The sequence below is a fragment of the Saccopteryx leptura genome, chromosome 3, assembly GCF_036850995.1.
Source record: "Saccopteryx leptura isolate mSacLep1 chromosome 3, mSacLep1_pri_phased_curated, whole genome shotgun sequence".
Taxonomy (NCBI): domain Eukaryota; kingdom Metazoa; phylum Chordata; class Mammalia; order Chiroptera; family Emballonuridae; genus Saccopteryx; species Saccopteryx leptura.
The window spans coordinates 2,984,397-2,997,628 of record NC_089505.1 but is presented as its reverse complement, the minus strand read 5'-3'; the positions used below and the strand labels follow the sequence as shown (position 1 = coordinate 2,997,628).

At 47.0% G+C, this 13,232-nt stretch overlaps 1 protein-coding gene and 1 long non-coding RNA gene across 8 annotated transcripts in view; one reads left to right on the top strand and one right to left on the bottom strand.

Annotated features, from left to right (window-relative positions):
• The window catches only part of QKI (QKI, KH domain containing RNA binding), a 137,619-nt gene extending 131,330 nt beyond the window's left edge, over positions 1 to 6,289 (bottom strand). For 4 of the 7 annotated variants that reach the window (XR_010750009.1, XM_066372802.1, XM_066372806.1 and 1 more), the window contains exon 1: positions 5,670 to 6,285. Coding sequence is in view for 6 of the 7 variants with exons in the window: in XM_066372802.1 (XP_066228899.1) it covers positions 5,670 to 5,811 (142 nt within the window). In the remaining variant the exon portion in view is untranslated. Of the gene's footprint in view, positions 1 to 5,669 lie in introns of all 7 variants that reach the window. The other 3 variants (XM_066372804.1, XM_066372808.1, XM_066372803.1) reach the window with 2 other exon arrangements.
• LOC136398628 (uncharacterized) lies at positions 5,672 to 9,565 on the top strand. The gene is made up of 4 exons (XR_010750010.1): positions 5,672 to 5,760; positions 7,799 to 7,897; positions 8,271 to 8,327; positions 8,926 to 9,565. It is a non-coding gene; the product is annotated as an uncharacterized lncRNA (long non-coding RNA).
• The last annotated feature ends 3,667 nt before the right edge of the window (positions 9,566 to 13,232 follow it).

Here is a 13,232-nt window from a genome sequence, read left to right as displayed (position 1 = left end):
CAAAACAACCTGTACTATAAAAATTCTGGTGTTATTTTTGCTATCTGATAAATGAAGACAAAGGTGTACAAATCTCACCTGGACATCAAACAATGAAACTATTTTATCTGGGGCCCTAAAACTTAAATGTCAAATTTTAAAAGGGGTATAAGGATTCCCTAATCGTTCTCATTGAGGGGAAAATAACTTACTGCACTTAAAATTCACACTGAACTGTCCTGTCATGCAAATAAAAAATTGGTACATAATTCCAATTATGATTCTTGACATGGGCCCATGTACCACCCCCACCCATTGGACCCTTGAATAGCTTCACAGCAGTTGGCATACTGAGAGCAGAAAGTTGCTCAGTGGGCTGGGTTTTAAGTTAGCAACAAATAAAACCAACAATGGCATAGCATGTTCCATCTCCAGCAGAGGAAGGCAAGTTCTACAGAACTGCACCCCAAATCAAACTCAACTTCTGAAGAAAATGAAAATGTAGTTCCATTCTAGTCAGATTATAAAAAGCTGCCCCTATGATCAAGTTGGTATAATTCTGTAAACCAAAATAAATAAATAAAGAAGTAAGTAAAGATACAAAGCAAAACAAAAACTCCATATCCAGCATGGCTGGTTAGCTCAGCAGTAGAGTGTCGACACGGCATGAGGAAGACCTGGGTTCGATTACCAGTCAAGGCACACGGGAGAAGTAACCATCTGCTTCTCCAATCTTCCCTCTTCTACTCTCTCCCGCAGCCATGGCTCCATTTGAGCAAGTTGGGCCCAGGAGCTGAGGATGACTCCTTGGACTCACCTCAGGCGCTAAAATAGCTCAGTTGCTGAGCAATGGAGCAGCGGCCCTAGATGGGGGCCAAGAAGGGGGTTTGCCTGGTGGATCCCGCTTGGGCGCATGTGGAAGTATGTCTTTGCCTCCCTACCTCACTTACCATAATTTTTAAAAAAAAAAATTAGTAAAACCGTTCATATCCAAGTATACCGGCCTCAAAAAAAAAAAAAAAAGAGAGAATCTCAATCAAGCCTCAGAAAAGGCAAGGTCAAAGCAGAGGGTGTGGGGGTTATTCCACTTGTGTCTTGTTGCAGCAAATGTATTTCCCTTTAAGAGCAAACCAAACCCATCTGCTCTTATGAAAAATGATGCATTTCAATTGCTTCAGGACAGTAACTTAGCGAGGGGCTAATAACAGAAACATGTGTACAAAACATTTAAAAAATCAAGTTGACTTTTCACTGGTATTCTTAAAGCCATTTAAGAAAAGGTGATCTTACCAAACACACTAGCAAATGCTATTAAGCAACAAGTCCTATTTCTATTAACTCAATTACATTATATTGTTGGGAGTATAGTTTTTACCACAAAACATGTAAATTGGAAAAAAATTAAGAAAAAGGAGTCACCTTCTTCCTCATAGTATCTGAATACATACTCTGCTTGTGGAGTTAAGCTTCAAAACTATGAAATGTTGAACAAATGACCTATGATACAAACAATTCCAGTATTACGTTACACAGTAGGTGACACGACACCTCTGGATGAGAAAAAGAAAAGATAATAAAAACTGACTGTAAATACTGGCTTCCTTCTTACTACTACTAATTCAAAGGACTGTGTACAAAAGCAAAATCCTTGTTCCTAAAGAACAGATTAAGAAAAAAAGTCAATTGCTTTAACGTAAGTAAAATCTGTTTGTCGCAGATATTGATCACTGTCAACAATCCTTCAGAAAAGAAAACCTTAATATTGTAATAAATGTACATAGCAAGAGGTTTCTCAAAACTAACAAATAATTTTTAAACTAAAGCGTTTGTAAACAAGCAAGATTTCTCAAAGAAAAAAGAAGTGGTAGAAAACTGAAGGTTTGATACAGTCAACAATGAATGCATAGTAAGTGGAAATAAACATCAACATGAAGGCCCCGGCTGGTTAGCTCAGTAGGTTACAGTGTTGTCCCAGACAAGGTTGCAGGTTCGAGTCCCCAGTCAGGGCACATTCGGAAGCACTCAACAAATGTACAACTAAGTGGAGCAAATTACTGCTTCTCTCTTTCTCTCTCCCCCTTCTAAAAGTCAACATGGAAAAACATTAACTAGCAAAGCTTGTTTTAATTTTGCCCCCATTAAGGGAGAACAGAGTAAATTGAAATAAAAAAGAAACTGTATTATTTTTCCCACCAAAAAATAAGTTAAAAAGACCACAAGAAAATGAAAATGCATTTTTCAGACCGGTGATGCAGAAACTAACTGAACACATTTGCTTCCTCTCCCTAAGCCACACATTTTTCAGCTGTTCACAGTAAAAAGATGTAGGCTGACCTTCCTCATACAGCATCATGCATTTGTCAGTTTTCATTATCAGCAGCTTTAACTTCCTTTGCCTAAAAAAATCTGAATTTAAATTCTCTAGCTCTCCATCTTCCCCAATTTGGAGTTTTTAAGAAAAATTGTTCCACTTTTCAATAAAATTCTTCTCAATCTTCTCAAGTCTAAATGGCAATAGTTTGTAAAAACAGAATTTTCATTCAAATACGGTTGTTTCATTTTCATGACAACAGTTAAAAAAACCCAAAAAACTTCTTATAATAACTACTCTTTCCCACAGATGGTCCCTAAGTTCAGGTAGAAGCTCCTCCTTAAAGAGAGAACAGTTTAAGACTTTAAGACCTCAGTTTTATCTGTTATCTCAATTGTCAATGAGAGAGATTTGTAAGTACTGGAATGAGTTACTGAGGTTACAGCCCTTATATGAGGGCTCCAACCTCGAATGTAGGCACAACTTTAAAAAGCAACCCTGTTGAAGATACTTGGGAGGAAAGTGACAACTCTACCTTGCTCCCCTTAAAAGATAATCCCCAGTCAAAAAGTGGGCTAAAGGGTCACTGGGCAAAGAACTGAAACACTCAGCAGGTATCAATCAACTAAGAAAATCTAGAACATCTAAACCTCAAAATGTTAACTAACCAAATAAAATCAAGCAAAAATTTCAAAACTTTAAAAAAATTTTTAATAGAATTTCAAAAATACTAAACACCCAAAATTTCTAGGTATCAGAAAATACACCTACTACAACTAAGTACAGTATCTTAACTTGATTAACTTCAGTAAAATTTATAGTTTTACATAAATTTAAAAATAAATTTTCGGCCCATGCTATGAACAAAGAAAAATGTAATTCCTAGCCCCAAACATAAGTCATGATTAATTTGTTTTGTACAATGACAGGCCACAAAGGACTAAAGCGCAACTCGCCAAATTTCGGAATTAAATAATCTGGCACGAAGAAAAAAGTGATGCACTTCAGAAACCAGTATTTTTCTTCTGTCAAATGAAGTTTGTAATAAGGCTAACAATCACAGGAAACAGCTTATCCCTACGCCGAGGAATAGACCCCTTCCTGCATGTATGTACTGATAAAAACAACCACACTTCCTAGTCATTTCATTCTCTCAGCGACCCCACCATAGCAATCTTTATGCTGGGAGCCGAAAAGGCTACAACAGGATAGATTAACGATGTTAACCACGTTAAAAACAAACAAAAAAAGTATTATTTTGAATGTATCAAATGGTTATTATTTCCAGCCACAGAGAAATAAACATCTGCTAGGGACAATGACATAATTGGAATTCTAGATCTGGAAGATTAAAATTATCAAAGCCAAAAAGTTAGACACTTTCTAAGAGAAAACCAATCCCAAAATTATCATTTAGAGGTTTTAGGTCAACTTAGTATGAAAGCATTTTAGAACTACTCAAGAGAAACTCAATTTGTTTGCTTTTTAAGATAATATTCATAAAGTGGAGGTATTTCCACACTTTAATAATTTCTTAAGCCATTTGATTGAATTCAACATTTTAATTCAAAGAATGCAATTTAACTTTAACCCTACACTTGGTCAGGGCCTATTTTCATTTTAACATGTATACAGGACTACTTCTAAACAGCTGTTCTTGAGAAGAAAACAACCGTTAACAGCTATGTGTACTAACACTAAAAGTCTTAACTTCACCAAAACATGCCAAGTAGAAAATACTAGCATATTATTTTTTAAATAGAATAAACCTGTTCGTTTTAAAGTGAAAATACTTTAATACAAACGTTGAAAATAATGTTTGTAAATACATACATGGGCACAAAATGACAAATGAAATACTCCACTATGACTGCAGTTCCAACTAAATTTATATAGGTCAGATTGAGTGTCACACATTTTGCTCCAAAGATTTCTCCTGTTTAAAAAAAAGAAAAACAAAAAACAATAACTGGCGCCCCTTAGCGCTCTCTTTTGGAAATACTAGACTTAAGAGTTCCAGCAATTTTTTTTTTTTTTTTTTTTTTTTGACATTCCAGAAAGTTTTCTGCCTCCACAATCTCTCAAAAGCCAACACAAATAGGAACAGCAGAGCCCCCTTAAAGGGGCCGCTCCAGCTTTCCGGACGGATCTGAAGGGACCAGATCCGCGGTCCCGCAGCGGGCGGAGAGCGGCCCTTCTCAACATGGTGGCTGCGCTGCGTTCAACCCACTTGGGCAGAGACAGCGGTTCCGTGACACCTCTCCCGCACTTTTAAAAAATCGTCTCTATGACTTTCGTGACAAGAAAAGCCCCTGGGGTTCTTCTTTCGCCCCCTTTTGTATGACTAAAACATTTCCGGCCTTTTGTTCTTCGGTGACATTCCAAACTCGCACCCTTTCGTGGGTCTCGGCCCCGGCGCCCCCGTAAGAAACGTCCCCGTTCTTGCTGGGGAAAAACAAACCGAAAATCCATTGTTGAGCTGGAAAGAGCGTTTTCCGGTTTGACCTCCGCGGTCCTCCCCGGACGGTTCTCAGACGCAGAGGAGAAACTCCTTCCACTCGGTTTTTAACACCAGACTGGAGCGAGTCCGGTCCTTTCTTCGTCTGGGAGCCCCGATCCTCGGAGCCGGCGGGGAAGGCCGATCCGGCCCGGCCTCGGCCGCCGGGATCGTGGGCTGAAACCGCGGGCAGGCCGCCGCGCCATCCCGCCGCGATCGTCCCCGGGCCCTGGCGCAGCGTCCGGGGGCCCCGCACGGCCGCCCCACCAGCCCCGGCCCGTCCCGTCCCGTCCCGCACGCTGCGGGAAGCGCCTCCGCGAAGTTCCCCAAGTGGCTCCGGCGCGGCGGGTGCGTCCTCGCGGGGTTCCGGGCCCCCCCCCCGGGAAGTTCTCGCCCCAACAGTTCTCGCTTCCCCAAACAAAAGGACGGAAAGTGCCGTCCGCTGTCAGGGTGAGCCGGCCTCCGGCGACACGCGCGTCCCCCGCGCTCTCCGGACCCACGCGGCTCCGCGCCCCGCCAAGTCCCACAAAGCACAGCCCGTGGGTCCCCCGCGCCGCGGCCGCCGGCGCCCGGGGAGCGCCCTCCGGGAGCGGCCCCGCGCCGTGTCCTTCAGGTGCCCGGGGGCGCGGGCCGGGCTCCTCCCCAGGAGGCCCGGGGCTCGCCCTGCAGTCCGGGCGGTGCGGGGCGCGAGATCCGGGGGCCGCGGGTCCCGCCAGTCCGCCCGCCCGCCCGCCGCGCCCCGCGAGCCTGGCCTCGGCGCCGCCTCCCCGCCCCGCGCGCCCCGCCCGGGCCTCCCGGGCCCCGCCGGCCGCGACCTGCCCGCCCGCCCGCCCGCCCCCCAGGCCGGCGCGGCGTCGGGTCCCGGGCGGCGCGGCTACGCACCTTCGTCCAGCAGCCGCTCCAGGTGGTTGAAGATCCCGCAGAAGTTGGGCAGGCTGCTCATGAGCTTCTTGTCGTTCATGAGCTGCATCAGGTAATCCGGGCTGGGCTTCGGCTTCTCCTTCGTTTCCATTTCCCCGACCATGTTCGGGCTCCGCAGCTCGCTCCGCCCGCCGCCGCCGCCGCCGCCGCCGGGGAGGGAGGGCGGGGAGCCCCGGCCGCAGCCGCTCGGGACCCGGCGCCCCGCTCCGCCCGCTGCGCCCCGCTCCTCTCCGCCCCGCTCCGCGCCCGCGCCGGGCGGCCGGGCCGCGCGCTCTCCCCGCCCCCGCGGGCACTCTCCGCCGCGGCTCCGCGGCCGCCGGCGCGGCGCGTCCGTCCGCCGAGGCCGGCGGGGCAGGCGGGTCTCCGCGGGCCGGGCCGGGCCGGGTGCGGGCGCCGGACGAGGGGGAGCCGGGCCGCTGCTCGCTGGGCTAGTGAGCCCGCTCTCCGCCGCCGCCTGCGCCGCGGGCTCGGGGTCTCTCTGGGCCGCCGCCGCCGCCGCGCTCCGACTGCGCTCCTCCTCTTCCTCCTCCTCCGCCCGCCGCCGCCTCCTCCCGCTCACTCACTTGGCGGCGGAGTTCGCCCCAGTCCGGGCGGCGCTGCCGGCGGCGGGCGGGGGGAGGGGCGGCGGGAGGGCCGGGGGCGGGCGGCGGGCGGGGCCGCGCAGGGCGGCCGTTACGGGCGGGGCGGGGCCCCCGGCGGCGCGCTCCCCGCGCTCTCCGCGCTCGCCCCGCCCCCCGGGCCGCCCGGGGTCTCCGGCGCGGGCCCGCGGGGGCGCCGTCGCCTCCCTCCCCCGGAGCGGGCGCCTTAGGCGGCGGGGACTCCCCGCAGGACGCGCCCCTGCTCGCCGCGGTCGCGCGCGCCGCCGCCCGGACCCATGCGCTCCCGCCGCCGTTACTCGAGTTTTTTTACCGAGCTCGCTCTTCCCGCCGCCCTGAACAAAAAAAAAAAAAAAAAAAAAAATTTTTTTTTAACGTCCTGTTGCTTCACGAGGGACTTCGGGGGTGGGCGTCACGTGGCCCGACACGTAGCGGTAAGGTGCGAGAGCGCGTGCGCGCGTGGAGACCGGCGGCCACGCCCCTTCCGAGGACGCCCCGCCCCCGCCCGGGCCTGAGCGCGGTGGGGGGAGTGGGCGGGGCCTGGCGCGCGCCTGCGTGGGGCGGGGGCGGGCCGCGGCCGGGAGGGGTCTCGCCCGGAGATCGGGAGTGGAGGAAGGAGGGGAGGCAGGAGTGCGTGGGTGCCTCTGCGGGACCCGGGGCGCGGGCCCGACGGACCCGGAGGGGTGGGCACGGGACGGCGGAATGGTCTGCGCTCCCGGGCTCGGCTCGAGCATTCCTTCCCACGGCTCTGGTTCGCCTCCGTGGGTCTTGTCCGTGGGGGGCTCCGGGTCTCCGGTGGGGCTGCAGGACGATCCCTGCCCCCGCCCCGCAGCCCCTAGGTGTCCCTGCGGGTCTCAGAGCCCGGCGGCGGGAAGGAGCTCGAGCAGTGCGGTTGCCTGTGGGCGCGCCGGGTCGCCCCGACGGCGTCGCCGCCGCGGGTGGGTGACCTCTCCGGATGGCGGGCGCGCCTCCGGGGGGGGGGGGGTGCGCTTTGTTACCGCAGCCCGTTACTCAGAGTGCTGGCCGCGGTTGGGAAGAGGCACCGCTGCGCATGAAACCCTGAGGATCCTGAATGGCGTTTTTGCAGTCTTCTGCTTTCGTGATGGCATTGGTATCCAGTAATAAAATGCAGCCGCAGTGAAAATAAAATGAAATAAAAGAGCGTGTGCCCGGTTTGAAAACCGAAAGTCAACATTTCTGTGTGCAAACTTGCAGAAATAACCGTACGATGGACAAGAGGGTTTTCCAAGCAGTAGGATGGATTTCAAATAGTTGGGTTAGTCTGGGAACGAATTTTCTGAGCTACAACAATGTCGTTCTCTTTGGAATGTTTTCGGTCACTAAACTGATACTTTATTGCAAGCCCTGTATGATGTGTACAGTATGATTAGACAAAATTACCATCACACTGACCACTGAGAGTTACAGGTACCTAAGATTTTCTGTTAATCAAGTATACTGTGTTGTAACTGTGTACTTGCTTCAAAATCTTAGGAACACTTAAGATCCAGTTGCATTGAAGCTACTAAGTGAATTTCAAACAAATGCTTTCGAGTGGCAAGTACCTTTTGGCCTGTTCCTTTGAAGAACACAGTGAGTTCATTTTTTTAAATTAAGCTACTTTACTGAAAGAAATTGCCTTGGCAGACAAAGGTAAAAACATTTTTAACTTGAATATTTTGCAATATCCAGCATCCATCGCTAAAAACCATAGAATCATTCATTACCTATTTAAAGAAAGAATTGTATAAATATAAGGAATAATAATTTGATGAAAAAGTCTCTAAGCACTAAAAAGTGATGTATGCTTCTTCAACACCAGCCAAAGAAGTAGTTAAAGGGTTTAGGTAGTAAATTATTTGACCTTTTAGTGTAAAAGTTTTAATCCCCCTTCTTAATTGATTCACTTCTATATTAACCTTTTAGATCCTGTACTAACATGTCTAACATTTCATTTTCGGTTCAGCCTTGTGGCTCGGGTTATGCTGTATTCTCCTTCAACGGGAAACCCAAGGAGAAAGAGGTTCGTAAGTGGCCCAAGATTACCGCTCGTGAGTCCTGGATCCGGGATTCAGATCCACTTGTATTTTATTCAAAGCCCTCCTTCTCTGCCTGTCTACTCACCCTATCCAATAAGTCACATTGAACCCCTTGACAGCGACTGACCATTTCTGACCCCTAGAAACTGGAATAACATAGAGCTCATCCAGCTCTTTACTAAGTGAACCAGATCAGAGTTAAAGAACCGTGATAGGCAGTATTCATTTTCTGTGTACTGAAGTCCTTATGGTTACAACATTTGCTAAGAGTTACTATGTATTTTTCAAATACAGATCTATCACTTCATCTCCCTCTGCTCACAGTGTTTGGTTACCCCTCTTTAGTCCATCTCTCTGCCCATCACAGTGGGCCATAGCCCCTGGAACCCCCTCCCGCATCCTTAAACAGGCTAAAAAGTGGGGACACAGGGTAATATTGTAAAACATGCTTGGAGTCTTCCTGACTCACGCTAGGGTGAAAATGCTCAGGATGATTGTGCCAGGGCTACTTTTATGGAAAAGGGGAAGTCAGCTCTTCCTGAGTGAGCTGGGCTTTACACTTGGTGTTTCCTCTCCTTGCAGAGTCTACTCCTAACACCTGCAAGCCTGCCTCCAGGTGTTTGACCACTTGAAATGAAACAGCTCAGAAGTGTACGCATATCCTTGTGATTGTCTGCTTACGCTCCTTTTCTTTCTTTTCCTGGCATTTATGTATTTCCTCCTGTCCCATGCTCTCTACGGGTAAGTCTGTGTGTCACCTCCTTCTGCATTGTAAGCCCCGTGAGAGCAAAGGACTTGATTTTGTTCTATTTGGAATTACCAGCACCTAGAACAGCGTGTGGTACGCGTCGTTACTTGTTCAAAATATGTTTAAACGGGTATTGAGTACTTTTTATACACCAGGAACTGTGCAAAACCTTACCTACGTTATTTCTGTTCATCCGTACAGCAGACATTTGTGGCAAGCATGAGAGCCAGACTCCTCTTGTCAGAGACAAGAGCACCATCCCTAGTTCCCTGCCTTTTCTCTGCCACGCTCCGGCCTCAGGCCTTCGGAGTCTGTGTACACCACTCATTAACCAAGGCAGACCCGTACTGAGGATACAGCATGTCTTTGGTTATGTCACTTGCCTTTAAGAAGCTTAAAAATCTAAAAATGGGGAAAGATTCTTTAATTGCATCATTATAAAAATATTATCTTAATATGACATTAGCAAGTGACAACTGCACACAGAATATGAGTTGAATATCCTCATAATAACTTTTCTTGTTGTGAAACATTAGGTCATCCAATAGGTTGACCCTAAAAATGATTCCACGTCTAACATCAGTAATTAACTACAAGTTCTCTTATAATCTCTTTATTTGCTTATTGCTATTCTTGACATTTAAAATAGAAAATTACAGTATTCCAAACTTTTTTTTTTCATTGCCACAGAGCTCTTGCAGGAACTACAATGTTCCTTGGACTTAAGAATCGATGTTTGATAACTTTTTGTCCAAAATGTTCTTTCTCAAAACCTTAATCCTTCATTAAAACCCTAATCCTTAAACTTTCCTAAAAAGGAGTGAGACATTCCCAGTTTCTTTGTAGTAAAGTAAATCTTTATTGTCTTACTAGATTTCTTGAGACTCTTTTTAAATTGTGAGATGATGCCCTGGCCGGATACACCGAGGTTGCAGGTGCAATACCAGTCAGCACATACAGGAACAGATCGATGTTTCTCCCCCCCCCCCCCTTACTCTCTCTAAAGTTAAATTATTTTTAAAAATTGTGAGATGACTTATCAGGTTTATTTAAACAATTGGACTGGCACATGTTAAGCATGTATATCTTCCACCATCAAATACCCGAGTACCTGTCATTAACCCCAACACATTCTAGGGCTAAGCTGAGAGTTACTGTCACACACCTATGAAAAGTTAACCACAGGTAAAGCAAATGAGCACTACATTCTGCACCCCCCCCCCCTCCCCAGGGAGCCACAGCTGGACTGCGCTGGGAGGGGAGGCGGGATTCATCAATTCATCTCAGCCTCCAAGACTCAGTTCAGGAGCTGAGAGAGGGCCCTGACAAGTCCCTGGAGATGGGAAAGCTGGAGGCCGGAGGGTAGGAGTTTCCCTTGAGAGTAGGCGCTACCAGATTCTGGTCAGCCTTGAATGTCAAACTAGAGTGTCCATAGAGAGGAGAATTTTTTTCTTTTTTTTTTTTTTTTTTTTTTTTTTTTTTTTTTTTGAATACAAGCAAATTAATAAAATAGTCCTGTGGGTTCGGCTCAGTGAGGCCCATTTCTATCTGATAGGGCAAACACAACACTGGGGAAAAGAAAAGCAGACTCTCCACAGCCATTCTAATGCTAATCGGGCTGCCTTTCTAAACCACTGACATGGGCGCAGACGGAATACTAACGTTTAGTTTAAACCACTGCACAGCAGTTAAATGTTAACCGACTGGGTCGGGTTTCTACTCATTTGACCCTCAGTGAAACTTTAGAGGTAGAAAGCTTCTCAGCCAGGAGGCAGGCCCTTGTGCCGTGTAACCCAATCTTCCTTCCATATTTAACCAGAAACTGTAACTAAAAAAGAAGTCTGTTATTATAGGCATATGAGAGAGTTAAAAATGCATTTTGTTTTGATCAACTTTCAGGCCGATTCATGGTTTAATTCAAGATTGCAAGACAGTTTCCATAGCGTTCCCCAGGATTGGGTTGATTTGTTTTCCTCCTTCAGGATCTGGTTCCTTCAGGATAAATCTGTGATTCCATTTTGTTTTTTTTTACATATTAAAGAGTTACTGTTTGATTCATAATCTGGGTGTTAGTTTTAAATAACTAAGGTGAGGGAACATTTTAGGAGCAAGGGAGGTGTCCTATTCGTGTCCTAGACATTTCATCAAATGACATTATCCTTGACTCTAATTTGACTTATATTTTAATGTTGCATTTGTCCCAGTAATTTCTGCATATTCTTGCTTTCTAAATAGAGTTCTGAGTGGGATCAGGGAGACTCACCGAGTGCTCAGCAGCCCTGGGTTAATTATTACCCCCGTTTATAGTTCAGAAGCCAAGGCTCCCAGAGTTGACTAGATGATGTGACTCTTGTGACACAGCTAGTAAATGCTGGGGACCAGATTCAAACCAAACCTTCCAAGCCCTGAGTGACCTACGGCATGAGGCAGGCCCTTCTGTAAGTTAACTTTGTGTACCCCAAGAGCTACGTCTTTTAATGACTAAAATACTGTTATCTTTGCGTCTTTGGTTTTTTCAGTACTCTAACCAGTGGTGATGTTGAATCCTTTTGAACATTAAGCTCTGTCAGCTCATTGAAATCCTGCCGGTGTTGTACAGGGAAAAGATTGTTGTGCTGGGTATAAAAAGGCCTTATTAGTGCTATCCTAATGAGCTGTGCGGCATCGAGTAAGTAAGTCAGCCTCTCCGAGATTTGGCCTTGGAAGTCTTTCCGAGTTCTGCAGTTCTGGCTGAGATGCCCTCATCCATATCAGTGTGTTGGATTTGCTGTGATTGAATTTCTGTGTCTAAGATCACCCTGTGCCCATATGTGTGGTCATGTAATGACAGTGAGAAACAAATTCTAAAGCTGTCGGAGTTCAATTTTGCACTTCTTATTGAAAGTAAAAAAATTTTACTTACGGATTTTTGTTTCCCTTGGGTAATACATTTGACTGAGAATGTTACATTTTTATAATTTCCAAATGATTAAGTCAAATCTTTAAAAAAAAACAACAAAAAACATTGCGACTTAATCAAAAGCAGAGCATTAACAAAAGTCGCATCTAGGGCTCCTGGTGGAGAAACTTGCTGCCAGCAGAGCATAAACATTCCCGGAGGGTGGAGTCCGGGCCTCTTCCTTCCTTTCTGCTCTTCTTTTAAAAGAGGCTTTACAAGCAGTCTACTTTCAATAATGTCTTGTTTGAACGAGCAAAAGAAAACAAGAAAAACACATAGACAGACTTGGGCTGTAGGAGGGGCCCGCAGCTGTGTAAGCTGCTCACTCACACTCACATCGCACACTCACATGCCAGAGACTGATCTGAGCAACTGGCAGCCTCTGGAAATCTTTGCCTTCATGACCCAGGGAAGGGGAGGGGAGTCGTCACTGTGGCAACAGTTTTGCTGTGTGACTCAGTGATTCTTGAGAAGTGTTTCGGACTGCCAGGTTATGTCCTCCTTCCACAAGAAACACACCTTGTGGGGAGACAGGGCCAGAGGATCCATAGCCCCCTGAGGCTCTGCTGGGTCTGGACCACCTCTTCTTTTCATCTGAAAGGAGCTTAGCTACGCGACAGTATGTTATCAGAACCATGTTACCGCGATCACTCACTTGGGTTTATTAAAAGCAGTTAGATTCGCAGCCTTGATATTCAGCCAGTAAACAAACCCATACAGCTTATCGGTTTTTAAGTTCTGAAGTATTTCCACACCACCCAGGGCACAGTGACCGCCCTCAGCCACACCGCCCAGGGTCCCCAGACCCAGCTCAGAAGGCGTGACACCCGATGCCCGCCCCCACCAGGCTGGCTGCCCCTCTGGTCACATGTGTTCCCGCCATGCCAACTGTGAAAAAACATTTCAAATAGTGCCTCTATTGCTGTCAGTTTGTTTACATATTTAAGTTGTTTATTTCATATCTCATGTCTATTAGACCAGAGTTTATGACTTTTGTCTAATTCCAACTAAAATGTGTGTGTGTGTGTGTATACTTTTTTTTTTTTTTTTTGTCAAAAAAATGCATAGGTTCTTTGGGCATATATCCAAATTCAGAAAGAAGATTTCTGCAAATCGTGTTAACCCAGTTAACAATTAAATACCAAAGGCTCCTGTCTTGCTTCCTGTTTTCCACCAAATAGTTTTCACAGAGGGTTTGTTGCC